The sequence below is a fragment of the Lagenorhynchus albirostris genome, chromosome 12 (assembly GCF_949774975.1).
Source record: "Lagenorhynchus albirostris chromosome 12, mLagAlb1.1, whole genome shotgun sequence".
Classification (NCBI taxonomy): Eukaryota; Metazoa; Chordata; class Mammalia; order Artiodactyla; family Delphinidae; genus Lagenorhynchus; species Lagenorhynchus albirostris.
The window spans coordinates 47,826,381-47,853,878 of NC_083106.1; the positions used below are offsets into that span (position 1 = coordinate 47,826,381).

The 27,498-nt window shown below is 41.9% G+C and overlaps 1 protein-coding gene across 1 annotated transcript in view; it reads right to left on the reverse strand.

The window, feature by feature from the left end:
* Window positions 1–20,934, reverse strand: part of SLC16A10 (solute carrier family 16 member 10) — a 135,469-nt gene extending 114,535 nt beyond the window's left edge. Inside the window, exon 1 of the mRNA XM_060167210.1 lies at window positions 20,589–20,934. Within this exon, the coding sequence (XP_060023193.1) occupies window positions 20,589–20,934 (346 nt within the window). The remainder of the gene's footprint in view (window positions 1–20,588) is intronic.
* Window positions 20,935–27,498: the final 6,564 nt, after the last annotated feature.

A 27,498-nucleotide genomic window follows, 5' to 3' on the forward strand; every position in this document is an offset into this window, starting at 1 on the left:
AGCTGTGCTCTGAATTCCCGCATCTGTGACCTGCTCATGAATCTTATTCCATTAACTAGCCACTTGGTAACTTGACCTTCTCCCTCTGTACAGGCTCCTTCTCCTCAAGCTACTCCCATGTTTAAAAAAAATTGTTATTCCCCCCACCCCTGACCCTAATCCTCTTCTAGCTACCACCCTATTTCGCCCCTTTCTCACTTCTAAGCTTGCACCACCATCCCTACCTCCCAGTCACTGCTCCACTCCCTGCACACCCAGGCCAATGAGTGTACGCTAGCTGAAAACATCAGTGATTTCCCAATGACTCCTTTCAATGGACCCTCTTCAGTTTTTTTTAAAAATAGAAAATCTCAGCCATATTTGACTCTCTTGATTGGCAGTACCACCATTCACCTAAAATCACCCAAGTGAAAAACCTGCCTTTCCAGAGTCCTTGCATACTGTTTCACCTCCTCATTCAGTCACACACACACACACATACACACACAAAAATACATAGTATTATCCTCTTGTTAAATTTAAAAATACAGGTAAGCTTATAGAATAAAATGAAAATTAAAATAAGGTGCACGAGAGACAAAAACATATGTCCACACAAAGACTTGCACGCAAATGCTCATAGCAGCACTATTCACAGCAGGCAAAAACTGGAAACAACCCAAATGTCCATCAACATGTGAATGGATAAAAAATTGTAGTACAGGCATGCAACGGAATACTACTCAGCAATAAAAAGGACTGAACTGCTAGTACACTTGTCCCTCAGTATCTAAGAGGAGTTGGTTCCAGCAACCCAGCAGATACCAAAGTCTGCAGATGCTCAAGTCCCTTATATAAAGTGATGAAGTATTTGCATATAACCTATTCACATCCTCTTGTATACATACTTTAAACCATCTCTAGGTTGTAACCCAGCAGGACCCTCTGGGGCCTTCCCGGGACAGACCCCTCCCCCATATCCTCTGCTTTAGCTCCTCTCTGAAGTGCAGATAATAGTGTCTGACGCACATTTCCTGAGTTATTTTACAGATGCTAAAGCCACCACCAAATGGAAGAAATTAACTACTTGACCATGAGCATGTAGCCCCCAGACCTAATGGCACCTGAGGATTGATAATGTTAACCCCTGTGACCCTGCCCTGTTACCTCACCATCAACCAATCAGAGAGTTGTGCATGAGCTGATCACACACCTTGGGACTCCCCTCCCACACCTGGCTTTTAAAAATGTTTCACTGAAACCCATGGGGAGTTCAGGCGTTTTGACACAAGCTGTCCTAGACTCCTTGCTTGAGTCTCTGCAATAAACGCTGTGTTCTCCTTCACCACAACCCGGTGTCAGTAGATTGGCTTTACCATCTGCCTCCGGCAGACCCAATTTGGTTCAGTAACAGGTTACTTATAATACCTAATGTAAATACTATGTAAACAGTTGCCAGCATGTGGCAAATTAGAGTTCCGCTTTTTGGAGTTTTCTGGAATTTTTTTTCTTTATATTTTCTATCTGTGGTTGGTTGAACCCAGGATAGCGAAACCATGGATATGGAGGGCCAACTGCATATGCAACGACACGGTAGAGTCTCAAAAGCATCATGCTGAGTGAAAGCTAGAACAAAAGAAAACATACTGTGGGATTCCATTTATAGAAAATTTTAGAAAAAGCAAAACTATAGTGACAGAAAGCAGATCGATAGTTGTCAGGGGCAGAGGTTCCAGGGATAGACTGGCTGCAAAGGGGCATGCAGCAACATCCTGGGGTGATGGAAGGCCCTGTATCATGACTGCAGTGGTGATTACATTACCTTATACATTTGTCAAAACTCATCAAATTATAGACTTAAAATGGTGAATTTTATCATATGTAAATTATCCCTCAATAACGCTGACTTCCAAAAGTTAAAGTGAGTCTTCTAAAATGCATCCTAGGGACTTCCCTGGTGGCGCAGTGCTCAAGAATGTGCCTGCCAATGCAGGGGACACAGGTTCGAGCTCTGGTCCGGGAAGATCCCACATGCCGTGGAATAACTAAGCTCATGTGCCACAACTACTGAGCCTGTGTTCTAGAGCCCACAAGCCACAACTACTGAGCCCGCATGCCACAACTATTGAAGCCTGCACACCTAGAGCCCGTGTTCCGCAACAAGGGAAGCCACCGCAATGAGAAGCCCACGTACCGCAACGAAGAGTAGCCCCTGCTTGCCACAACCAGAGAAAACCCGTGAGCAGCAACGAAGACCCAAAGAAGCCAAAAATAAATAAATTTTAAAAATAAAAAATATTTAAAAATAAAAAATAAAATACATTCTACTAAAGATTTCTGTGTCTGCATTTGTTTTCCATAGTCCTAATTCATATTTTAGTTCTATGGTAATTCAGTCCTATATAGAGTATTGTGTTTCTCATAATAATACAAATCCTTCTCTAACTGACTGGAAACAATACATAGAATTCTGTTTTATTTCCAGAAACCTTATCAAGGCAACAATTTACAGTGTAAGTGTGTGAATTTTATTATTATCAAAATGGGAGTATCCTGATTATGATAAATAAGTAGTATGTCTCTGATTCCACCTGCATAGCAATTTCATTGACTCTCAAAAAGGTTCTTTGGGAACCTCTTGAATGAAGACCTCAAACTCCAAAAGGTGAACACTGGTCTGTCTTTGAGACATCGTACCCATGTGGAAAACATGAGACAAGGACTTCCTCTTTATTTTATTCCCTTGGGATTGAAATGTGTACTTTTCTTTATTCCCATCCCACCGCTAGCACTTAATAAATACAGTAGTTTATGTTGACTCCTTCAAAATATTTAAGGCATAAATAAATGGAACTGCTGTCAGCAAAAGACTCACTTCCTAAACAATCTATATTCAAACCAATTTTATAATGTTATCAATTTGCCTAATCCTAACAATTTGACTTCTCTGGTGGTCCAGTGGCTAAGACTTTGCCTTCCAATGCAAGGGGTGCAGGTTCAATCCCTGGTTGGGAGCTAAGATCCCACATGCCTCGTGGCCAAAAAACCAAAACATAAAACAGAAGCAATACTGTAACAAATTCAATAAAGACTTTAAAAATGATCCACATCAAAAAAAAACCTTAAAAAAAAAAATTCTTGTCTAGTCCTAGTAACCAGAAATACATACACAAGTTGCAAGCCTTAACCTGTTAAGGCAGTTCTGTTAATCCTTAGCTGGGGTAAACCTATGAATGCTTACCACAGGATAGTGTACTAAAAACCCCAAGATAGTGTATTAATGTATGTTCCCTGTGGTTCCACATACAGTTTCCAGAGTTACAGAATGATCATGCTATAATGCAGGGGAGAAAAGGGTGAAGGCAACTAGTTTCCATTCACTTATAATTAGTCTTACAAAGGCTGATTAATTATGACAGTTCCACTAACTCACTGACTTGCTTTCCAGAAATTAAGGATATTTCCAGCTAAACAGAGTAATTATCCGAAGATTAGTGGCTGGTGATTAATTTATCCTCTTAAGTGACCATAAATAATAGGGATTACATTGCCTTGACATTTTTCCATAACCCATTCTCAGTTGCCACCAGACACCCAAAGTCATCATGATGAATTAGAGGAAGAGACAGTTTAATTGGATTAAGCATTACTTTTATCTGATTTTTTTCCAAAAAATAATAATAGTCTGCCTTTTGCTTTAAGTGTCTCAATATTTGTTTCCTAATCAAAGCTACAAAAAAAAACTACCATGTATACCAACTAATTATAATAGCATACACATAATGAACACTAAGTTATACAAAACAGTGTATTTTCAAGTCAACACCAAAAAACATACATTGCTCTTTTGTGATTCCTGACCTTTGGTATTAGCAAATCTCTCTGGTGTGTTGGCATGGGATTTAAAAGACTATATGGCTTCTGTTTCTCAAACTCTGAGGAAAAAATACTTGAGTTGGCCTTCCCTCTGCCTCCCCTCCCCATGATCACTGGATATCAAATTGACTTGTCATCAGGCCAGTACTTGCGTTCAACCCCACAAGCACAACAGTAGACAAGCATGGTTGAAACACTGCCTTAAACCCTGACATGTACTTTAATACAGACCTTGCAAATGAAGCCAAAAGGTACTAAAAGATGAAACAGTTACTGGAAGGAAGGGTAGGGGGTAGGGGTGTCTTGGCTTACAAAATAAGGCAGATACCCTCTTCTTGCACAATCATCAATTCCCTTTCACCCACCCCCTGCTTTTACTGGTTCTTCCTCCAGGGTCACTGCACTTCCAGCACCTTCAGCTGGGCTTCAATCACAAGAGAGCAATTCAGAACCTGAATTCTGAGAGATTACAGCACAGCACATGAGTCAACACACACGCCCACATACAGGGACTGTGCCAACCTACTCAGTAACAAGAGTGTCTGACATATCTGTTGTGCATCCAAAGCACTTTGACATTCTTCTATCTTACTTGAGTCTCACTGCTACAGCTGAGGGAACTGAGTAGCTGACTCAGTTCCTAAACTCTGTGATGGCTGATCTACAAGATAACATCTTCCTGTTGAACAAGTTTTCCACCACTATCAATACTTTACATTTAAATTAGAAATATATAAATTAATTGAAACGATTCTAAGCCACTCCCACAGGCTCTTGGTCTAGAATATCTTGAAAATAAGACTTACAGACTGGTTTAATTAATTATACGGTGAATGCAAGAAACCGTAAATGCAGATAGTCTCAGAGGTCACGTAAAACTAAAGGGGGAAAAAAAAAACCAAGTCTTAGGACTAAGTTTTGGAAATACTTAAGACAATGACAGTAAAAAATACAATCTGACCTTTGGAAAGTTGCAAATCTGAATTAGAGAAATCTAAATGCTGGAAAGTTTTTTTTTAAGGATGAAGTGTTGTTACTTTTAAATAAGATGATTTCAATGGAAACCAACTAAGCTACCTAGGAGCAGCCCCTGGGGCTTCTTGAGACAGAATTTCTCAGTTTCTATGATAACATCACATTCCTCATAAAGAGACGGGCTCTTTCCAAAGCTCTACCTCCGGCCTCAGCTCCACTCTGAGGCTCCAGGTTTACGTGTCCAGTTATCTGCTTGACATCATCCCCTGATGTCCTGCTGGCATTTCACACTCATATGTCTAACATCTGAGTCAGCCTTTCCCTGTCAACTCCTCCTCCACATGCCCCTGGTCCTGTCAGTGGCACCATCCAGGACTGTCTACATCATTTGCAGGGCCGAGTACAAAACGAAAATGTGGGGCTCCTAGTTCAAAAATTATTTAGATGCTGTCCCCAGGCATAAGCATCATCTGTTTCCATGTCACTGTCCACACGCATCACTTGCCAGACTTCCCTCAGTCTGTCCTTTGAAATGTCTCACATCTACCCCTTCCTTCCCACTTCCACTGCTGGGCCTCCAATCTACCCCGGCTCTCAGCCAGGACCTCCGTAATTGATGTTCCTCCTCTTTCTTTAACTCTGCAACCCAGTCACAATTTTTTAAGGCACACTTCAAACATCCTTGATATCTTCCCATTGCCTATTAAATCACATGCAAACTTCCTAACTCCTCACTCAAACCTTCCATTCCCCATTTTTTCCCAGCCTTATCTTCTTGGGACTTTCCTCTACAATTCCTGGGCTCTTGCCAAACCAAATTCCTTGTCATTCATTTAATGAGCCCAGTGCATAGTTGAGTATTAAAGAACCCGGGTCCTGGGCTTCCCTGGTGGCGCAGTGGTTGGGAGTCCGCCTGCCGATACAGGGGACATGGGTGCGTGCCCCGGTCCGGGAAAATCCCACATGCCACGGAGCGGCTGGGCCCGTAAGCCATGGCCGCTGAGCCTGCGCTCCGCAACGGGAAAGGCCACAACAGTGAGAGGCCCGCGTACCGCAAAAAAAGAAAAAAAAGATGTCTACAGATATGTTATTTACATTGCATAACACAGCCTGCGATTCAAACACCCTGCAAAAGGAGGTCTGGCTGAGTAATCTAGGGTAGATCAGTATGATAGCCGAATATCACATTTACTGAAAACATGAAGCAGGTACGCTACCTAATAAAGAAAAATGTACCTTAAAAATATTGTTCACTGAGAAACAGAAAACAAAATATTCACATATAAATCTACAATTCCTTATTTCCAACTTTGGAATCCCAAACCCAAAGTTTTTTTTATAAGATGGCATCAATAATCACTTGGAAGTAAAACATGATCTGAACTGACATGAAGGTACTTATGGTCTCTATTTGTCCCAATTACTCTGAATAGTCATACATTTTTTTGCAGAAATATCAGTGTATTAGATTATAGGGTGCTGCCTCAGACTCCCCTGGGTGGGGAGGGACGGGGGGTAAAAAACACAGCTGTATGAACCAGGTTACTTTTTTAAAATCAAAAAAATTCGACCCCAAAACACATATGGCCCCAAGAGTTTCAGATAAGGAACCGTGGCTCTGTGCTAATGACATCAATTGTAAATTTAAAGAGTTAAACTTTGGTATTCCTCAGCTTTGTTGAAAAAAGTGTCTGAGGGACTTCCCTGGTGGTGCAGTAGTTAAGAATCTGCCTGCCAATGCAGGGGACATGGGTTCAAGCCCTGGTCCGGGAAGATCCCACACACCGTGGAGCAACTAAGCCCGTGTGCCACAGCTACTGAGCCTGCGCTCTAGAGCCCACAAGCCACAACTCCTGAGCCCTCGTGCCACAACTGCTGAAGCCCGCGCACCTAGAGCCCATGCTCTGCAACAAGAGAAGCCACTGCAAGGAGAAACCTACACACTGCAACGAAGAGTAGCCCCTGCTTGCCACAACTAGAGAAAGCCCAAGCGCAGCAACAAAGACCCAATGCAGACAAAAATAAATAAATAAAATAAATAAATTTATTTTTTTTTAAAAGTGTCTGAAAGGCATGCATTCTTTCAGGAAGGCTCTTTGTAATGCTACAACTGCAGGAGTGTGTGAAAAGACAAACCAAATCCCTCTCCAAATAACTACAAATTCCAAACCAATAAAACTGAACTAATTACAATTTCTTTTTGCTTAGATTCAAGATTTCACATTTCTGGAAAAGGGTCAGTCTTCTGTCCTACTGAGCATCATTTTACAGACACAAGTTTATTGAAAGAAATGATAAACTCTCATATTTTTATAAAGAACACTGAGCTAAAATTTAGGTCATTTAAAAGCATTATTTTAAATCTTTTAGTTTAAATAGTCATTTAATATGTAACCATTTTTATCCAGGCAAAGATTTTTTTTTTTCTGGTGGCAACACAATGCGGCTTTGAGATTTTTTTTTTTCTGGTGGCCAGCAGCAAAATGTGGGGAATGCTCTATTTGCCTTTGCCCTCGTACAAGTAGCCTGTGTACCAGAAACACAAAAGAAGCACCAAACAAGAGGATTCTTGATTAGTAATTATTTATCACTCTGGATTTAAAATTATGCATACAAACACAAATATTCATCTATTATCTCTTCTGCCCCTTCTCTAGTCCCTCTACCCGCCCCCCAAAAGAGAAATATCAATAATAATTTTCTGTGCTGTGTCTGGCTGGGGATCAGGTATGATTAGCATCGCATGATCTAGCTCTTAGTGACTGTCCATCTGATATAAAATATCTCCATTTTGATCCAAAACAAAATGTGGCCAAATAATGTAACGTGATTTAAAATCAGTTCCCTGGGACTTCCCTGGTGATCCAGTGGTTAAGACTCCACACTTCAAATGTAGGAGCCACGGGTTCGATCCCTGGTCGGGGAACTAGGATCCCACAAGCTGTGCGACACAGCCAAAAAAAAAAAGAAAAAAGCCTCTCCTCCTAATCTGTTTATATACAATTAACGAAAGATTGTCATTATAAAACTAAAATCAGTTCCCTTTACCAGTTCCAGCCTATTCCATAATTAACATTTTTCTCTGAGAAGAGACAAAACCTAACAACTACAATGAAAACTCCATACATCTACCATCTATTCCCACAAAACCGCTTCATCTTAGGCCAAATTTACTATTACAGTCATTAAAGTTAATACATCTAATGCTAATGGTTAATTATTTTTACTATTATAAAAGCAACGCTTGTTCAACATAGAAAAACTAGAAGCTACAGATAAACCAACAGAGACTAAGAAGCCCAAAAACCTGGCACTGGGAGGTAACTTTGGAGTTGGGGGTACTGCTGCCAAAGTTCAAGTGTTACATTACTGCAGGAAAACAACTGCAACTTTCTGCCCCCATCTGTGCTAAAACATCAATTAACTTTGTGGAATGCCGTTGTTTAAACAACCATTGACAAATGTGAATCCTTTGAGATGCTGACATTTGAAATTGGAACGTGAAGTCAAAACTAATAAAAAGGATAATTAAGCAAGATGAAAAGGTTTTCACTATTAAAACCAGTCACCAGACCAACCCACCCCACTTGGCATTAGTACCTACACAGAAAAAGTCAATAAGTAACTCTGTTTAATGAGTAGTGGTTTTCTACTCTAATGAAACGTATCTCAGAATTGTTTCTTGGATCCAGTCTAAGTTGGTCACAAGACTAAATAAATTTTGACTTTCTGAACACATGCAGAACACTGTTGATGCAATTTACTCTTTAGCAAAAAGAAAAAAAAAAAAAAGGGTAAAGCTGAACCACAGACCAATGCACCTTTCCCTGAGTTTTATACGTTAATTTAACCACTGACCTTTCATTTAGATTTAACTATCTAATGATAGAAACGCATACCTTGAACGGAATTCAAAACTCCAGTCACTGATTCTCAAGTCGGGGGACTGGAGGAGGAAGGCAGCACAGTTCCCCCTCACTAAGAGGAGCATATCAGAGAGGCACACTTAGTTTTTGGGGTTTTTTTTTTTGCGGTACACGGGCCTCTCACTGTTGTGGCCTCTCCCGTTGCGGAGCACAGGCTCCAGACGCGCAGGCTCAGCAGCCATGGCTCACGGGCCCAGCCGCTCCGCAGCATGTGGGATCTTCCCAGACCGGGGCACGAACCCGTGTGCCCTGCATCAGCAGGCGGACTCTCAACCACTGCGCCACCAGGGAAGCTCCACACTTAGTTTTAAAAAGCGTATTCAGTATTATACTTTTGTCTTCAAAAAAACAAATAAAGAATCCTAGGGGATTCCCTGGCCATCCAGTGGTTAGGACTCGGCACTTTCACCGCAGGGGCCTGGGTTCAATCCCTGGTGGGGGAACTAAGATTCCGCATACCACGCGGTGCGGCCAAAAAAAAAAAACCTTAATTATTTCCATAATACCACTAAAAGTAAAGGGACAAAATCTTAGCTGGTGGAAAAATACAGAAACATGGCTTTATCTTCCAGGTATTAGGGAATCTCACTCAAAAGTTAAACTACCCTTGGAGGTGTGTATCAAAATTTTCAACAGCTATGGGACTTTTATGTTTGGGAACAAAGGGGGTTAGAAACACTGCTTTGGTCCACATACCTTATTTCAAATCTTTATTTCATGTGTATCCCCATAATTAAAAATCAGTGAAATGCAAAAGCCAAGACATGGAAACAACCTAAATGTCCATTGACAGATGAATGGATAAGGGAGATGTAGTACTAGGTTGACCAAAAAGTTCCTTCAGTTTTTAAGTAAAAATAAAAGACACATTTTTCATTTTCACCAAGAACTTTAAAGAACAATGTATTCACCGTTTTGTTCCACTGCCTTCTGTCATTTTTCAGGCAACTTCATGATTCCATCTTCCAAAACTTTTTCTTTTTGAGCAAAGAACTGTTCCAGGTACCTTTTACAGTCTTACAGGGAAATGAAATTTTTTCCATTAAGAGGATTTTGTAAAGACCAAAATAAATCGAAATCTGAAGGTGCAATGTCTGGTGAATACAGCGGATGAATCAGAACTTCCCAGCCAAGCTGTAACAGTTTTTGCCTGGTCATCAAAGAAACATGCGGCCTTGCGTTATCCTCATGTAAGATTATGCATTTTCTGTTGACTAATTCCGGACGCTTTTCGTTGAGTGCTGCCTTCAGTTGGTCTAACTGGGAGCAGTATTTCTTGGAATTAATCGTTTGGTTTTCTGGAAGGAACTCATAATAGAGGACTCCCTTCCAATCCCACCATATACACAACATCACCTTCTATGAATGAAGACCAGCCTTCGTTGCAGTTGGTGGTGGTTCATTTCGCTTGCCCCACAATCTCTTCCGTTCCACATTACTGTACAGTATCCACTTTTCATCGCCTGTCACAATTTATTTTAAAAAACAGAACGTTTTCATTGCGCTTAAGTAGAGAATTGCAGGCAGAAATACGGTGAAGAAAGTTTTCTTCACTTAACTTATGTGGAACCCAAATATCAAAGCGATTAACATAACCAAGCTGGTGCAAATGATTTTCAACACTTGATTTGGATATTTTGAGTATGTCGGCTATCTCCCACATGGTATAACTTTGATTGTTCTCAATGCCTCGATTTGATCACTATCAACTTCAACTGGACTACCGACCGTGGAGCGTCGTCCAGAGAGAAATCTCCAGCACTAAACTTCGCAAACCACTTTTGACACATTCGATCAGTCGCAGCACCTTCTCTATACATTGCACAAATCTTTTCTTTGCATTTGATTTGCATTTTACCTTTCTTGAAATAATAAAGCATAATATGCCAAAAATGTTGCCTTTTTTCTTCCATCTTCAATATTAAAATGGCTACACAAAAATTCACCAATTTTGATGTTTTTTTTAAGTGCACGCTGATATGACAGCTGTCACAATACAATCCAACAAAATTGTTTCTAATGAACTTAAAGACAACTAAGCACTGTTAGAGTCAGCTTACAGAAAAACCCAAACTTTTTGACCAACCCAATATATATATACAATGGAATACTACTCAGCCATTAAAAAGAATGAAATAATGCTATTTGCTGTAACATGGACACAACTAGAGATTATCATACTAAGTTAAGTAAGTCAGAAAGAGAAAGACAAATACCATATGATATCACTTGTACGTGGAATCTAAAAATATGACACAAATGAACCTATCTATGAAACAGAAACAGAATCACGGACATAGAGAAGACTGGTGGCTGCCAAGGGGGAGGGGGTTGGAGGAGGGATGGAGTGGGAGGTTGGGGTTAGCAGATGTAAGCTTTTATATATAGAATGGATAAACAACAAGGTCCTATACAGCAAAGAGAACTATATTCAATATCTTATGAGAAACCATAATGGAAAAGAATATTAAAAAAAGAATAATTCAGTTATATGTATAACTGAATCACTTTGCTGTACAGCAGTAATTAATACAACATTGTAAATCAACTACACTTCAATTAAAAAAACTTAGTGGGACTTCCCTGGTGGCACAGTGGTTAAGAATCCACCTGCCAATGCAGGGGACATGGGCTCGATCCCTGGTCCAGGAAGATCCCACATGCCACGGAGCAACTAAGCCTGTGCGTCACAACTACTGAGCCTGCGCTCTAGAACCCACGCACCACAACTACTGAGCCCACGTACCACAACTACTGAGCCCGCATGCCTACGGCCCGTGCTCCACAACGAGATACCACCGCAATGAGAAGCCCGCAAACTGCAAAAAAGAGTAGCCCCCGCTCACTGCAACTAGAGAAAGTCCGCGCGCAGCAACGAAGCCCCAACACAGCCAAAAAATTTTAAATTTTTTAAATTTAAAAAAAAGAAAATCATGACTACATTAATATAAGCATGTAATAAAGTTAGAAATTCTATCTGGCCACCTTCTTAAAAAAATGAAATAAAATAAAATTTTAAAACTTAGTGAAATGAAAAAAGACTTCAATTTGGGAATAAGGCAAGTCACCTCCTCAATTTCCTAGTTCTAGTTCCTACATGCAAGGTGGAATGCAGGCATTTTGCTGTTAATGAAGATAACTTAGCTAAGAAGGTATGATCACACACATCTGGTACACAGATAACTAGGAGCACTGCTTTCCTCCATTACTCCAGTCCTAGAGGGTGGCTCTGTGTAGTGCTTCTGCACAGGTCCCAGGAGAGCTGGAGTTGTTCCTTCTGAAACACTGCCAATAAAAACACCCACAGTTGTGCCTGCGTGGCACCAGGCTAGACGGGTGCTCAGAGCTGGGGTGAGCTGACTGTTGGAGCAGTGTTTGGGGTTTTGTTTGTTTTTGTTAAGGTTTGTTTTACTTCAATATGAGATCAGATCTCTAGCTGGGTTGTGATAACTCTAAATGGAATGGATTGGACGACTTCACAGGATTTCTGATAACTTGGGTAGGAGACACTAAAGGTTCTAGAGAACATTTAGGTAAATATGCAGAAAATAGTTTCAAGGGGATAAAAAGGCAGTATTCTACATTTCAAGACAACTTTAACAGAAGGATAAATCTTTGTCCAGATAAAAAGATGCTCTTAAATTCAACTTAACGGATGTAAATACTGATATCATGTGTCCCAACCTTAAACCGTGCAAGTTGCAACTTCACTATCTATAAATAGAGGTAATGACACACTACAATGCTACTCTAAAAAATAAAATTGAGTAATGTATATGAAAACCCTTTCTTTATGGTAAAGAACTACGCAAATTATCACTTAAACAAATATGGATTATCTTAAAAGTGCCTTTCACAGAATGCTAGATTAGGATGGGTTGAAATTAGGTTCTATGTCTTCCACTCTACTCTAAGCTTAATTCGTAACTCATTTGAATTCGTGCTACCCCCAAAACATTCCACATGCATCCCCCAAAAACATAACAACAGTTGCATAAAAACATTGTTTATCCCATAGTTGTGATAAAAGAAATAAAATGGCCAACCATTTCATCAGAACTTTATAAGGACCAACAACCACACTGAAGAGAGGAGTGGCACACATAAAGTCACAGAGGCAAAGACAGCAGGACAGATTTGGAAAAGTGCAAGACCTTCGGCTAGGCTGGAGCATAAAAAGCAAGAAGGGAGAGGGAATTCCCTGGCGGTCCAGTGGTTAGGGCTCCATGCTCCCACTGCAGGGGGCCCGGGTTCGATCCCTGGTCAGGGAACTAAGATCCTGCATGCCACGCAAGATGGGAGAGAGGTGAGAAGCAAGGCTAGAGGGTCAGGCAAGGGCCAGTGCTCAAAGGCATTTGGTTTTCCCAGAACTAATGGGTATCACTGATGGCTTTTAAATAGAAAAATGATATGGTCCAATGTTTCAGAAAAACCACTCACTTGTATAACTGAGGACAGGTAGACCAGTTAATGGGTTATGACAATAATTGAGGCCAAAAGTAATGAAGGCATGAATTAAGGCACAGCACTAAAGGAAAAGACAGGGATTGACTTATGAGGCATTAAGGAGGGAAACACAAAAGGACTGTCTAATTTAACGAAATAGGAAAGGAAAGAGGAGAAATAAGAAATTAAGATGGATTCCAGGTTTCTGACATGAGCCATCAGAGGTGTTATATACTGAGAGAATTCAGAAGGAAGGTTACGCCTATCCACAGGTGGGCTGTTGTTTTTGGTGGCAGGTGAACACTAAGTGGGGTGGCTAAGAAATGAGTTCCTTTTAGCTAAGTATGATGTACCTGTGCATCCAAATGGAATTTTCTAGAAATAGGTAATATGGGTCTTGAACACAAAGAAGAAATTTGGAAATAACACGCCAAGATAGTGGCTGGAGCCACAGGGCATATAAGACACGCAGGGAAGGCAAGAAAAGGGAAGCAAGCACATGGCCTGGGACCAAGCCTCAAGGAACCGCAATATGGATTCAACAAGGACCCATTGGGCTTCCCTGGTGGCGCAGTGGTTGAGAGTCCGCCTGCCGATGCAGGGGACACGGGTTCGTGCCCCGGTCCGGGAGGATCCCACATGCCACGGGGCGGTTGGGCCCGTGAGCCATGGCCGCTGAGCCTGCGCGTTCGGAGCCTGTGCTCCGCAACGGGAGAGGCCACAACAGTGAGAGGCGTGCGTACCGCCAAAAAAAAAAAACAAGGACCCATATAAAAATGATACAACAAATCACATCAAGAGCACAGAGTACAATTTATTCTAAAAGACACCTCAAAACCTCTCCTGAAATAATTCATACACTTTTATTTTTGGTTGAGTTGGTTCTTTAGACTGTTAATTCTATTGATAAAAATTCTACGATAAAACACCACAGAAATACTCATATTGTTGTACTTAATCAGAATTCACTACACACTATTTACACTTTTCAGTCTTGCTCTGAACTCAGAAACATTCTGGAAATGGAGTATGAAATGCTCACACCATGCTCATGTCTTTATCATTCCAAAATCCCGTAACAATTTTTGTGGTCTAATAACTTATTTTAACAGGCAGTTTAGATGAATTCACATGGAATATAAGGTTGGATGTTTTAAGACGGAAGAGAATGAAGGAAAATCAAGCATCGTAACAGCCGCCATAAGTGAGTTCTCTTGGCTTTTCAACATCTCCTTGAGTGCAAATAAGAGTCAGGTATTTTCCTTATAGTGAAACATGTATATAGTATAGGACCACGAATCAGATCATTCGTTCACTGAAATCATATTAAGAAAACACCATTACCAAAAACTTTCCTATGACATAGAAATGGTTAGCTATGCAGACAGCTTTCCCCACCAAAAATAAAGTCCTCTCCATAAAAACCAGACATAGCAGTTCAGTTCTGAGCTATAGCCAAAACCTCCTGTAAGTTCAGGTGTAGCATACAACTGCAGTATGTATATATCAGCATAATATCAGTATGTAAATACAAAAGCTTTTTTTAAAAAAACCTTCAGGAAGAGCTAACTGACAAACTTTCAGCGGTGCTAGTAAGACCACGTTGAGAGGTGTTGCAAGATGCATTCATCCCTAAATGCTACTAAAACTCCTACTTTGTGATTATAACTATCTGAAGAGCAATCTACCTCCACACAGGGAAGATAGAGTTGCGTTAATGATTATAACCAAAGAGCGTCCCTTTTTGGACCTTTTTGATAACCTACTTTCCTTTAAAACTGAATTGAATTTTTAATACCTTGATTTATACTTGAAAATATCCAAAAGAGGAAGATAATGTGCAGTGTTTCTCAAACTTATTTAACCACAGGCCTCTTCTTTAAAGAAAGGCTATTAAAGAACACATTTTGGGAATTACTAAAAGAAGTAGGGGTCTTCTTGACCAAGCCTCTGGACCACAAAGACATAATTTCTTCAAAAGAATATCACTAATGACCCTAAATACTGATTCTGAAAACATACCTGTTTTAGTTATTTTTTAAACGTCAATATACCACTAAAATATTTTTTTTTCCAGGAAGAAAGTAGATAAGTAAACTAGACTAATACCCTAGTAAGATCCCAGAGAATATCCACAGCACTGTGTCAGGAAGCTAAAAGAACCCTAGAATCTTTCTCAGTTCCATGAAGGAACTAAAAATAGGTTTTCCAATAACCAAAGTTAAAGCAAAGTTGCAATTTCTAAGGGAAAACAATGTTCCAGTTAATTGTAGCATCTGTATTAGTTTTCCCAAAAGTGTCTGACTTCCCCCCATCCGGGCAAGAAGCACGTACATATGAACAGATAAAACTTAACTGAAAAGAGACAACTCAAGCTCAGCTTGCTCCCTCTGATGGACCTTTCTAACACAGCAGTATGTGCAAGGCATATCTCTGAGTGCCACGTCAACAGCAGCCAGGATAACGTAATAGGGCTGTGATGCACTCAACATTTTTAATTGGTTCTACTGCCTAAATCGGAGTTCGGCTTTCTTCCCCTTTCCAAAGCCTTAATTTCACCAAGTGAGATTTATTGCCACAGAGAAAGAGGCCATCAAATGCCTTTCCCAGCCTCCACCGTTGGTGGGAATTTCCTTAGAATTTCAGCCTCTTACATTAAGACTGAGTCCTGGTATACTGCAAAGAGAAGTACTCTGTTTACTTATTTGTATCCCACAGCAGATCAAAAGGGAATCAGCTGTTCTCCTTGGGAACAGCTGACTTCCTCTCTCTATTACCACCTCCAGTGCGCAGCACAGAGGGTGTCAGATGCTTGGTAAACATTTGTAGAATGAATAAGGAGTAACATTAAGATGTGTAAACTCGCTTATATCTTAGTGTGAATGAATTTCTCCACGCCCTTTTCCTGAGAAATTTTGGGTGGATCGTCAGTGACATAGAAAGAGGTAAGAGAGCCCTGAAGAGAAAAAGTAAAGCCTGAGGAAGGTTCCTCTTCAGTTCTGCCTGGAAGTACTGTCCTGCTATGGATCAGTCTAAAGGAGCCTGGTTCTTCAAAGGAAACCCCAGACTTCTTGAATGCCATGTGAAATTATCTTGCTTCTCCGTGAACATCTCCCTATACTTCAAAAACCTAACTCTTTCTGGGCTTCCCTGGTGGCGCAGTGGTTGAGAGTCCGCCTGCCGATGCAGGGGACATGGGCTCGTGCCCCAGTCTAGGAAGATCCCACATGCCGCGGAGCGGCTGGGCCCGTGAGCCATGGCCGCTGAGCCTACGCATCCGGAGCCTGTGCTCCGCAACGGGAGAGGCCCCAGCAGTGAGAGGCCCACGTACCGCAAAAAAAAAACCTAATTCTTTCTTTCTTTCTTTTTTAATTTTGGCCACGCCGCACGGCTTGCAGGATCTCAGTTCCCCAACCAGGGACTGAACCCGGGCCACAGCAGTGAAAGCACCAAATCCTAACCACTAGATCACCAGGGAACACCCAAAAACCGATTTCAACGAGACATCAACAATTGGCAATTGCTTACTGACAGCCAAGTAAGACCAAGAAACAGGGACCCTAATCTTTCAGACCTCTTTTCTAACGCCAGAATTCTCGGTATAGTACTCAATCAATTTCTAACACTTGAATTAACCAAACATAAAGAACACTGGATTAGCAGAATGTTATCTAGCCAATGCAATATGATCAAGCATTAAAAACCTAGCTTCTGAAGTCACATAAACCTGAGGTTGAACCCTGGCTCCACCACTTACTTAATCTCTATAAGCCTGAGTTTCCACATCGGAAAAGAAATATTAAATAAAGCCTATCTCGGGACTTCCCTGGTGGTCCAGTGGGTAAGACTCCATGCTCCCAATGCAGGGGGCCCGGGTTCAATCTCTGGTCGGGGAACTAGATCCCACACGCATGCCGCAACTAAAGATCCCGCATGCCACAACGAAGACCTGGCACAGCCAAAATACATAAATAAATTAAATAAATAATAAATAAAAGCTCAACAGATAAGTTTCTTTAAAAATAAATAAATAAATAAAGCCTATCTCATGGTGTTGCAGTAAGTTTTAAAATAGGAATGCATGTAAAGTGCTTAGCACTGGGCCTGGCACATGTGAAGTTCTCAAGAAATATAAACCATCATTTGGAAGCCTAGGTTCCCAATCCAACACCACCTCCCTGGGTATCCTTGGGCTTATAATTATAAAGAAGTTAATGAACACGTGGAGACTGCCCTCTAATGCCGGAATTATCAATCATGAATAACGTAATAGAAAATGGACCGAGGGCTTCCCCGGTGGCGCAGTGGTTGAGAATCTGCCTGCCAATGCAGGGGCCACTGGTTCGAGCCCTGGTCTAGGAAGATCCCACATGCCGCGAAGCAACTAAGCCCTAGCGCCACATCTACTGAGCCTGCGCGTCTGGAGCCCGTGCTCCGCAACGACAGGCCGCGATAGTGAGAGGCCCGCGCACCGCGATGAAGAGTGGCCCCCGCTTGCCGCAACTAGAGAAAGCCCTCGTACAGAAACAAAGACCCAACACAGCCAAAAATAAATTAATTAATTAATTTTTTAAAAAAAAGAGAAAAGGAGGGAGAGGATATGGAATGCACGGGCTCTAGTCTCTCTGTTCCAGACTTCGAAAATGGACCGAAACTTTGAAAAAATAAAAGCCTTAAACAGTTCCAGATATGTTTTACGTTGTACTTGAAGTTAGCATACGTTTGATCACAGATGACTCAGCATTAGATATCCAAAAAAAAAGACTGAAGAGTCAAACTTCAAAGCAGGTGTTCTCAAACACTTCAGGGCCTACTGTAGATGAGACTTTATATGAAACACGTGTGTGTGTGTGTGCGTGCGCACGTGTGTGTGAGTGTGAGAGAGAGAGATGGAGGGAGGGAGGGAAAGAAAGTGGGGAGAGAAAGAGAGGAAGGAAGAAGGGAGCAAAGAAAGGAGAGAGAGACAGAAGGGGGGTGGATCTCAACATTAACTGGCTAAAAGAATATCCTGTCACCATTTTTTCACCGATGAGGTGATCTCAGACCTTAAAGTTTATCTGCTGTACATGTTTCACATATCGACCAAGTACAAGTACAGGCTTTTGTGCCATCTAGCTGGGGTGTTACACAGGGCCATTACAAGTGCACAGGGCCCCTCTGCAGGAATTAGATAAAAGGCACCCAGAGCACAGGCTGGTTTCCAGTCACCACTGACCCTGAATTGTGTACCTCTGTGCAAGGGCACAACCAACCACACATGGCAGTCATGCAGACGAGCACAACGATCTTCAGTATTTAGCTGGCACCCCTGTATACTTGTTTGTGTGGTACACACCCCCACACACACAAACACGGCTGAAAGCCATCAAGGATTTAAATGAGTAAATGGAGAAAGACATTCAACAAAACTGAAAATAGAGAGTTTCAAAAAGTTCAAGAGAGCAGGTCCCTGTGGCCTCCCTCCCCTTCAGCTACCCAGAATTGGCCTGTTGTAGCAATGGGAACCTTGGGGACGGTAGAGATACAGAGGCTTCGACACTGCAAAACTCTGATCCCTGGTAAAGCTATGGTCTCTCTCCAGCAGTTGCTCACTCTCTCTCAAAAAAAGTTAGGAAGGAGAAAAAATAAGACACTCCACAGATACCAATGGATCTACTCACCTGAGTTTGCAAAACCAGTGGTAAACAAAAGACTGTTTTGTTTTGGTGTTTTGACTTCAATAAACGTCTGTAATCCCAGGCAAGAATATGCTAAATGCTGAAGGACCTAGGTCTTAAAATGTTGACTCTGTGAATTCTGCCTCCTTGGGCTTTTCCCTCCCAGATACCCGATACTCATAGAGAAAAGACACAAAATAATTTTTGTTTACTACTACATATGCATATCTATCCTGATAAACTGTACAATAGTTGCCTTCCAAGCAGGTACATCATATTACATTTTGAACACTTTTGTATCCTGTGACCTGCAGAACACAACAGCTTTAAAAGCTATTTAAGGAACAGAAATTCCAGGTTAAATATGGTACCTGATTCACATGCGCAAGGAGCCAATGTACAAGAATATGCATGGCAGCATTGTCTATAGTAAATTTGGAAGTAACCTAAATGTTTATTAAAGGAAAAATGCATATAAAGTATAATATATTCATACAATGGAAAACTATGAGTTAAAATGTAAAGAATTTAAGCTACCAGCTCAAACTGAGGTATTATGGGGATAAACTGCAAACAATGCAGAGTAGAAGAAAAGCTGAATAATGATACATATAGTACAATACTCTTTATATATAAGGCTTTAAAACTCCCAACATTACCTCTCTCTTAGAATTTGTTACGAGTCTTATGTATTTTTTGTATGCACACTAAAGACCTAAGGAAAACTCTAAAAATAAACGAAAATTAAAATTAAAAAAAAAAAAAGACCATTAACCATATAGTTGCCCAAATGGCAAGGAGGGAGCCTGATTTAGTAATGGAAATCACTTGGCCCTTTAAGTCATAAGATGTGTGTCTTATCTCCATTCTGGGCTCATTAGGACACTTTATTTCAACAAGCTTCACTTTTCTCACCTAAATGGGGTTGACAACGCCTGCCTTGCAGGATGACATGAAATAATGTATGTAAAGGCATTATACAGAAGGTCTTGGATTTGGTAGATCAGGTAATAACCAACCCTCTACACGGAAAAAAAATTTTGAGTCTGCACCTTTTTCATCTAATTTGGTATATGATTAAATATGACAAAGAACACACTAGGAAAGGGCAACCCTTCACCCCTCTCTTCCCAGTCCCTGATCTGGCTGTCTCCTATATTTAGCAGAGTGACAACCCCTTCCCCCCACCGCAAAAAAAAAAAAAAAACGCCACGAAACCGTGGTTCCTTCAGGGCCCCCTTCCGAACTTCCGTGACCTTGGAATACATATCTTTCATCTCGCCAACCCTGCCTCCCCGCAACACAAACAGCCCTCTGCAGCGCCGGGAGCAGATGAACAAAAACCCAACCGTCACGGTCACGAAAGAGACCGTAAAAATGACGGAGCGGTGTAATAGGGTTTGGAAGGGTCTGTTTGTTTTCAAAAATTAAGAGAAAGTCTACCGCAGACTCTTAGCCCCTATTCTGCAGAGAGGAAAGCAGGAAGATCTAGGCAAGTAAGTTTTGCGACTTGTTTCCAAATACAGTGCCTACATCTGGATTCAACACAAAGGCAGGCGCACCGAGCATGCTGCTTTTGCAACTGGACAGACCCACCCCTCACAACCTCCGCACACACGGACCCACAGAGGCGCACTAGGCGGCGCCGACGCTCGCTCCGCACGCGGGATGCCCGGGGGTCCCCGCGCCAGCGCCCTCGGGGATGGCCGCGGCGGGTGCTGTGCCTCACCTGTCTTGAAGACCATCTTGTCATCGTCCTTGGACCCGAAGGTCTTCAGCATGGACACGAAGAGCACCCCGCAGGCGTTCTGGATGCCGAACACCGACCCGTTGCACCACATAGCCGCCAGCATCACCAGCCAACCCCAGCCGCCCTCAGGGGGCTCAAGGGGCTCAGCGCCCGCCGGCCCCGCCGGCCCCGCCAGCTCTACCTCCACCTTCTCGGCCCCCGCCGCCTCCGGGCCATCCAAGGGTCCCGAGCCGGGCAGCGGAGCGGCCCCTGGGGGCGCAGGGCCGGGCGGCTGCGCCTCGCTCGGCCCCCGCGCGGCGGCGGGCTCCTCCTGGGAGGGCACCATGGCCCGAGGCGGCCCCCTCGGGGGCCGGGGAGCGCGAGGGGCGCGAGTTCCCGGCAGGCTCGCGGAGTAGCCGCCGAGTTGGGTTGGCGGGCTAGTGAGGCCGAGGTGAGGGTGGTGGAGGCCCCCGTGGGCAGGCGGCGCAGGGCTAACTCTCAAGCCTTCTGGTCCACAGCTCCGCACCCTGACTGAGCAGGCGGCTGGGCAGCCCGGTCTTAAAGACGCCCGCCCCCCGCCCCACCTCCTGGGGGCGTGGTCGGCGGTGGGACCTGCCCCGGCCCACCCCCCTCCCGCGGCGCGCGGAGCCAGGTGCCTGCGGGTGGCTGTATCTAAGAGCGCGTCTGCAGCGGGGCCTCCTCCTACCCGGCGGGGGTCACAGATGTGTAGGTCACCCCGCCACAAAGTGTTAACGGAAGGGGCGCGTCTCCTCCTAGGTGCACGCTGGGTGGATCATTAGGACCACAGTGCGGGACCTTCTTTAGCCTCAGCTCACTGACAGCCTCACGACTAAACTAACATTGTCTCTTTGTTTTATTTTTGTTTTGTTTTATGGCATTCACCTCTTATTACTAATTCTAATACATAACATACGTTATGCCACCTGCTGACTCAAAAAGGAAGTCGGAAAGATTAGAGGCCTTGTTTAATTTCTCCTGCATTCATATGCAATTTCCTGTGAATACTTGGCATAATGAACAGGCTCATTTTGGAAGACTGTTACACCAGTCTTCAAATAACAAACATTTTTGACAGACAGCTGAAAAACACTAAACTACAGCACAGTTGTTTGTACTTTAAACAAACACTAGCACCTGTATTCAACTCCTCTGTCTCCCTGAAGCATGGAGCAACAATGTATGTAAAAGAAATGAAGAGTAATTAGCTGCGCAACATTGAGCACAATTTTTTTTTTTTTTGACTGCACGGGGTCTTAGTTGCTGCATGCATGGGGGATCTAGTTCCCAGACCAGGGATAAAACCTGGGCCCCCTGCATTGGGAGCACGGATTCTTACCCACTGGACCACCAGGAAAGTCCCTTGAGCACAATTCTTAATTTCTCAGTTACTCAGATTCTTCACTTCGAAGTCAAAATATGCTAGTTACTTTATGATGGAGTACACAAATGAGCGTGATTGATCACATTTCTGCCTCTATCTGTTCAAAATCTAGTAGAGAGAAGTCCTGGGATAGGAGTGTCGGGTAGTAAGTGTTACAACACATATACAACAAAGAGAAGTGGGATGGAACCATTAAATTCTCTTCAAAACGCTAGAGAAGAACTTATACAGCAAATAGCCTTTGAGCTGAACCCTGAATCATACAGGCAACTTCAGTGGACAAAGATAGGGGAAGAGCCTTCTAGGTAAATAGCGGAAGCTAAGGGAAAGCAGGGTGTACTTGAGGAACAGGGAACAAAGCTCAAGTATATGTCTTAGGGATGGGATTAGAATGGTAAACTAAAGAACAGTCGCCCAAGTGCACAAAAATGAATGTACAAGGATGTTATTCCAGCACTGCTGGAAATAAAAAGTGGAAGCAAAAGTGTGCATCAGTAGAGAATTGATTAAATACGTACTATATAACCACTAAAAGTTATGATGTTCACCTCTGTTGACTTTGAAAGTCACAACATTTCATTGAGCAAAGAAAGCACATCCAAAAAAAAAATGGTATGGATTATAACACAAAATATAAAATAGATATCCATGAGTCAATATTGATATAAGTAAATGATTAAGTACATAAATAAGGGGGGAATAAACACCTCCTTGCCTGACCTTCTTTCCCCTCTTTTGAATGGTGAATTCTCACTCTATCTTCAAGGCTTAACTCTAAAAGGAAGTCACCTTTATCAATTCTCCCTCCAGGCTTCCATATTTTATTTATAACACTTTTCACAGTCAGCAGAGTGGTTTTCAGTCTCCTTAACTAGAGTAAAAGTTTTCAGACGGTCAGATGATGTCTCATGGAGCTTTGAACCATAGCACTACACACAGTGTAAGTGAACAACAAAGAGTTGTTGAACCAAATTGAATTGAATTGAAAAAAAATTTTTAAGAATCACACAGCATGAAATTGATCACATCAACTTCATCCCATATTTTCAGGTGGAAAATTGTCAGTATTTTTTAAACAACATGAATTTATTTCCCAATTAGAAAAGTAATACATGCTCGCTATAGTAGATACCATAAAAAATAATAAAATTTTTAAAATTTATTATTACACCACTCATATAACCTCTCTTAACATTTAATAGTTTTTAATTATTTACGTATTCATGGAAGATAGAGCATCAGTTTTGTAACTACCATTATTGCATATTTCCCCTATGAACTATGGTATGGCATTGTAAAAAAAATTACGAGTCTTTTAACCCTTAATGAAAATTGCTACATCCAAGATGATGAATGAAACATAAAGAAGCCCAATGAGATGAGGATGCCCAGTAGACTTTGCCACAAGCCATCTTCAAAAGTCCATGTGACTTAGATTTGTACATCAGCAAAGTTATTTACCAGTTACCACATGTTATCAATCTTCAGGACTGCTCATAAAGCTACAAATCTACTATGTTTCCTTCCAGTCTTTTTTTTTCTTTACATTTTTAAATAAAATCAGAATCACGGTATTGTGGACTGTGTACCCTCCCCCCACCCAGGCAAAAACTCGTATTGAAGCCTTAATCCCCAGTACCTTAGAATGTGACTGTGTCTGGAGATAGGGCCTATAATAAAGGTAATTAAGTTAGAATAAGTTAGAATGAGGCCATGAGAGTGGGCCCTAATCCAATCTGACTGGTGTCCTTATAAGAAGAGGATATTATGACACAGAAAGAGAGAGACACAAGGGAAAACCATGTGAGGCCACAGGAGGAAGGCAGCCATCTGCAAGCCAAGGAGAGAGGCCTCAGAAGAAAACAAACAAACCTGCTGACACCTTGATCTTGGACTTCTATCCTCCAGATCTGTGAGAGATAAATTTCTATTGTTTAAGCCAGCCAGTCTGCAATATTTTGTTATGGCAGTCCTAGTAAACTAATATACATAACTAAGCAAAATTTTGTACACTGCATTCTTTTCACTTAAGCCATTGTATCATAAATAACTTCCCATGTTATTAAATATTCTTCAAAAACATGTTTAGTGGCTATATAGGCTTCAACTATAGAGATGGACCATAACTGATTTAACCATTTCCTATCACTGCACATATAATTTATTTCCGGTTTTTCACGATTATAAATAATACTGTAATAAACATCCTTACACACAAATATTTATCAGCATCTGTGATTTTTTTTTTTTTTTTTTTTTTTTGCAGTACTCGGGCCTCTCACTGTTGTGGCCTCTCCCGTTGCGGAGCACAGGCTCTGGACGCACAGGCTCAGCAGCCATGGCTCACGGGCCCAGCCGCTCCGCGGCATGTGGGATCCTCCCGGACCGGGGCACGAACCTGTGTCCCCTGCATCGTCAGGCTGACTCTCAACCACTGTGTCACCAGGGAAGCCCTGTGATAATTTTTTAAAATAAATTTCTAGATGTGAGATTACTGGTGAAAAGCACATATTTTAAGACACTAAACACGTTGATAAATTTTAAAGCAACTTTGTCAGTTTATAACCCCACCAGCACTATATGAGAATGCCATGTTAGTGCCCCTCAGGAAGTATGGAATAATATGATTATTTTTAAATCCTGCCAATTTAGGATTAAAATGAAATTTCATTATTAGTTTATTTTTCAAATCTTTAGCTATAAGTGACAAATATATTTATTAATCATCTGAATGTCCTTTTTTATAAATGGTCTCTTGATAGTCATTCTCCACTTTTCCCAACAGGGAAATTGATGTTTTTTTCTTAGTGATGTTTACTAATGTTTCTCATATAAGTCCCATGCATTTCTCATTAGGATTATTTTCAGACATTTCACTTTCATGTTGTTGTTGCTGCTGATGTCGTTGTCACTGCTTTTGTGAATGAATTTTTTTCCATGAGAGCTTCTAACTGGTTGTTGCTAATACAGTAAAAAACAATTAAGTTTTTATTTTTACTTTGGTCTAACTTTGACGGTAAAGCATTATCTACTAGATTAAGATAATGAACACCAGCCTAATAAAAAAAAGAAACCTCTTATCATTTTATAGCTTGTTAGATCCAATCCTACATCTTAAATGGATAAGTTTTAACTATGTGTACACATTTACCCATTTTACATTCCTAATTGAAAGTAACTTCAACATTTTTTTTCTAATGCAAACAACTTCTAATGCAATGACTTCTCCCTTCACATATTTTATTTTTATATAAAGTGTCTTTAAAAGCAAACACTGTGCATCAGTTTTTATACTGTTGATTGTTCAATAAGTCTTCTCAAACCCCTATTAGGGGATCCGAAACCAGGTTAAGAAGGTTGAATAATCTTCAGAGAAGATGTCTCCAAACTATGTTATGCTGACACCCTCCAACAGAAGACACAGGCTATGGTGGCAAGAGCACTTGGAATCAGAAGATGAGCTCTGTCACTTCACCATCTGTGTGACCTTGGCCCAGTCACTTGCCTATCTGCAGGTCAGTTTTTTTTGTTTTTGTTTTGTTTTAATTAATTTATTTATTTATTCAATTTTGTCTGCGTTGGGTCTTCATAGCTGTGCGCTGGCTTTCTCTAGTTGCGACAAGTGGGGGCTACTCTTTGTTGCGGTGCATGGGCTTCTCATTGCGGTGGCTTCTCTTGTTGCAGAGCACAGGCTCTAGGCGCACAGGCTTCAGTAGTTGTGGCCCGCAGGCTCAGCAGTTGTGGCTTGCAGCCTCTTGAGCGCAGGTTCAGTAGTTGTGGCACATGGGCTTAGTTGCTCTGCAGACTGCAGGTTCTTACCGGACCAGGGCTCAAACCCATGTCCCCTGCATTGGCAGGTGGATTCTTAACCACTGTGCCACCAGGGAAGCCCGCAGGTCAGTGTTTGAAACCCAAACACAATTCCTCGGCCTCTAACCCCAATCTATCCACCCCACACTCCATCCTGACAGCGCTACCTCAGTCATACTACAGTTTACCTCAGCTATATTTTAGTATCACTAAAGAGGTTTGGGGAGACTCATTCTTTAGCAGCATTTTCTTTGCAAATATTCTGGAACGAGAACTACGGATTAGATACTTAATCAGCTTCATTTGCAGAGGGTAACACTGTGCAACCCTATCCCGAATTGTAGGAGTGTGTCCTATTGGTGGCCTGTGGCTCCCCATGCTTTGACCATCTACACCAAGTGTCCCCAAAGCGTGGCTGCCCAACACAGATCTGTCAACTGCAGCGTCCTACCATTAGCACCCTGCTACTGTTGAAGCATACTAAATGGAATTAAATTTACTGTCATGACAAGGGAAAACATATTGATAATTTAAATTTGGTAATAGGAGTCCCTTTCCCTGTGGTACAATGGAATTTAAGAGGATTTTGGAGGAAGGAGATTTGAACTCAAGTCCTGGCTCGACCCTTCACAAGCTGCCAACACAAGGCCCTAAGACTGTTGAGGAGATGAAGTAGGATAACGACCAGAAGCTGTCTGTGACCTGTGCCTCCCTGTGGAGGGGCTGTGGCATTATTGTTGCTGGAAGAATGTCCTTAGTTGTAAATATTTCTTGAAATTTTGTATTCTTGGAATCATACGATATTACCTCTAGAGAAGGGATCTTATTACTTTGTTCAACTTCCTGCTTAAAGCAAGAGTCTCTTCTAAAGCATCACAGCAAAACCAAAGAGTGTACGATGTGTGAGAAATTGTGTCCATGTATAGAAAAGCCCACACGATGTCTGGAATCCATTATGTAACAACGTGGCTCACGGTTACACCTCAGCCTCTCCTCACTTTCTGAGGGGCTGTGCTCTTCTTGGGCTCGGTACAAAAACTGGCTGCTTGGGTTGAAGGTGTGGGATGGTGTCATGGAAACTTGTTCTCCCAAATCACCATGGAAGTAAATCCCTATGGAGTGCCTTCTGCAGACACAGGGAAACCTAAAACACCAGGCAGAGGGAACTTCCGGAATCGTGAATTTTAAAAATATTTTTACTGTGATCCACAGTTAGAAACACATTTGATGTCTCAACCCAGTACATACACACACACTCACGGACACACACACAAACTGGAACAAAAGTTTAACAGAACAATTTTTTACGATACAGCACATGCTGAGTACAACAGCACATTCTGATCTATTTTATTTCATTGAAAAAAACCCAACCTGCTGGTAAAAACTCTAAATTGATTTTACAACCTCCTAATGAATTTTGGTTTGAGGTTTGAAAAACACTGATCCTATCCAATGCTCCCATCTTACAAATGAAGAAACTGAGTCTGGGAAAAAGGAAGTGGCTAACTATTCCACAAAGACACACACATTTACAGCATGACAGTGACGAGGCTCCAGGTCTCCTGATCCTCGTCATGGCCTTCCCTCAGAACCTCCTATTACTTCTCCTGTCTTCTTTTTTTTTGGCGGTACGCAGGCCTCTCACTGTTGTGGCCTCTCCCATTGTGGAGCACAGGCTCCGGATGCGCAGGCTCA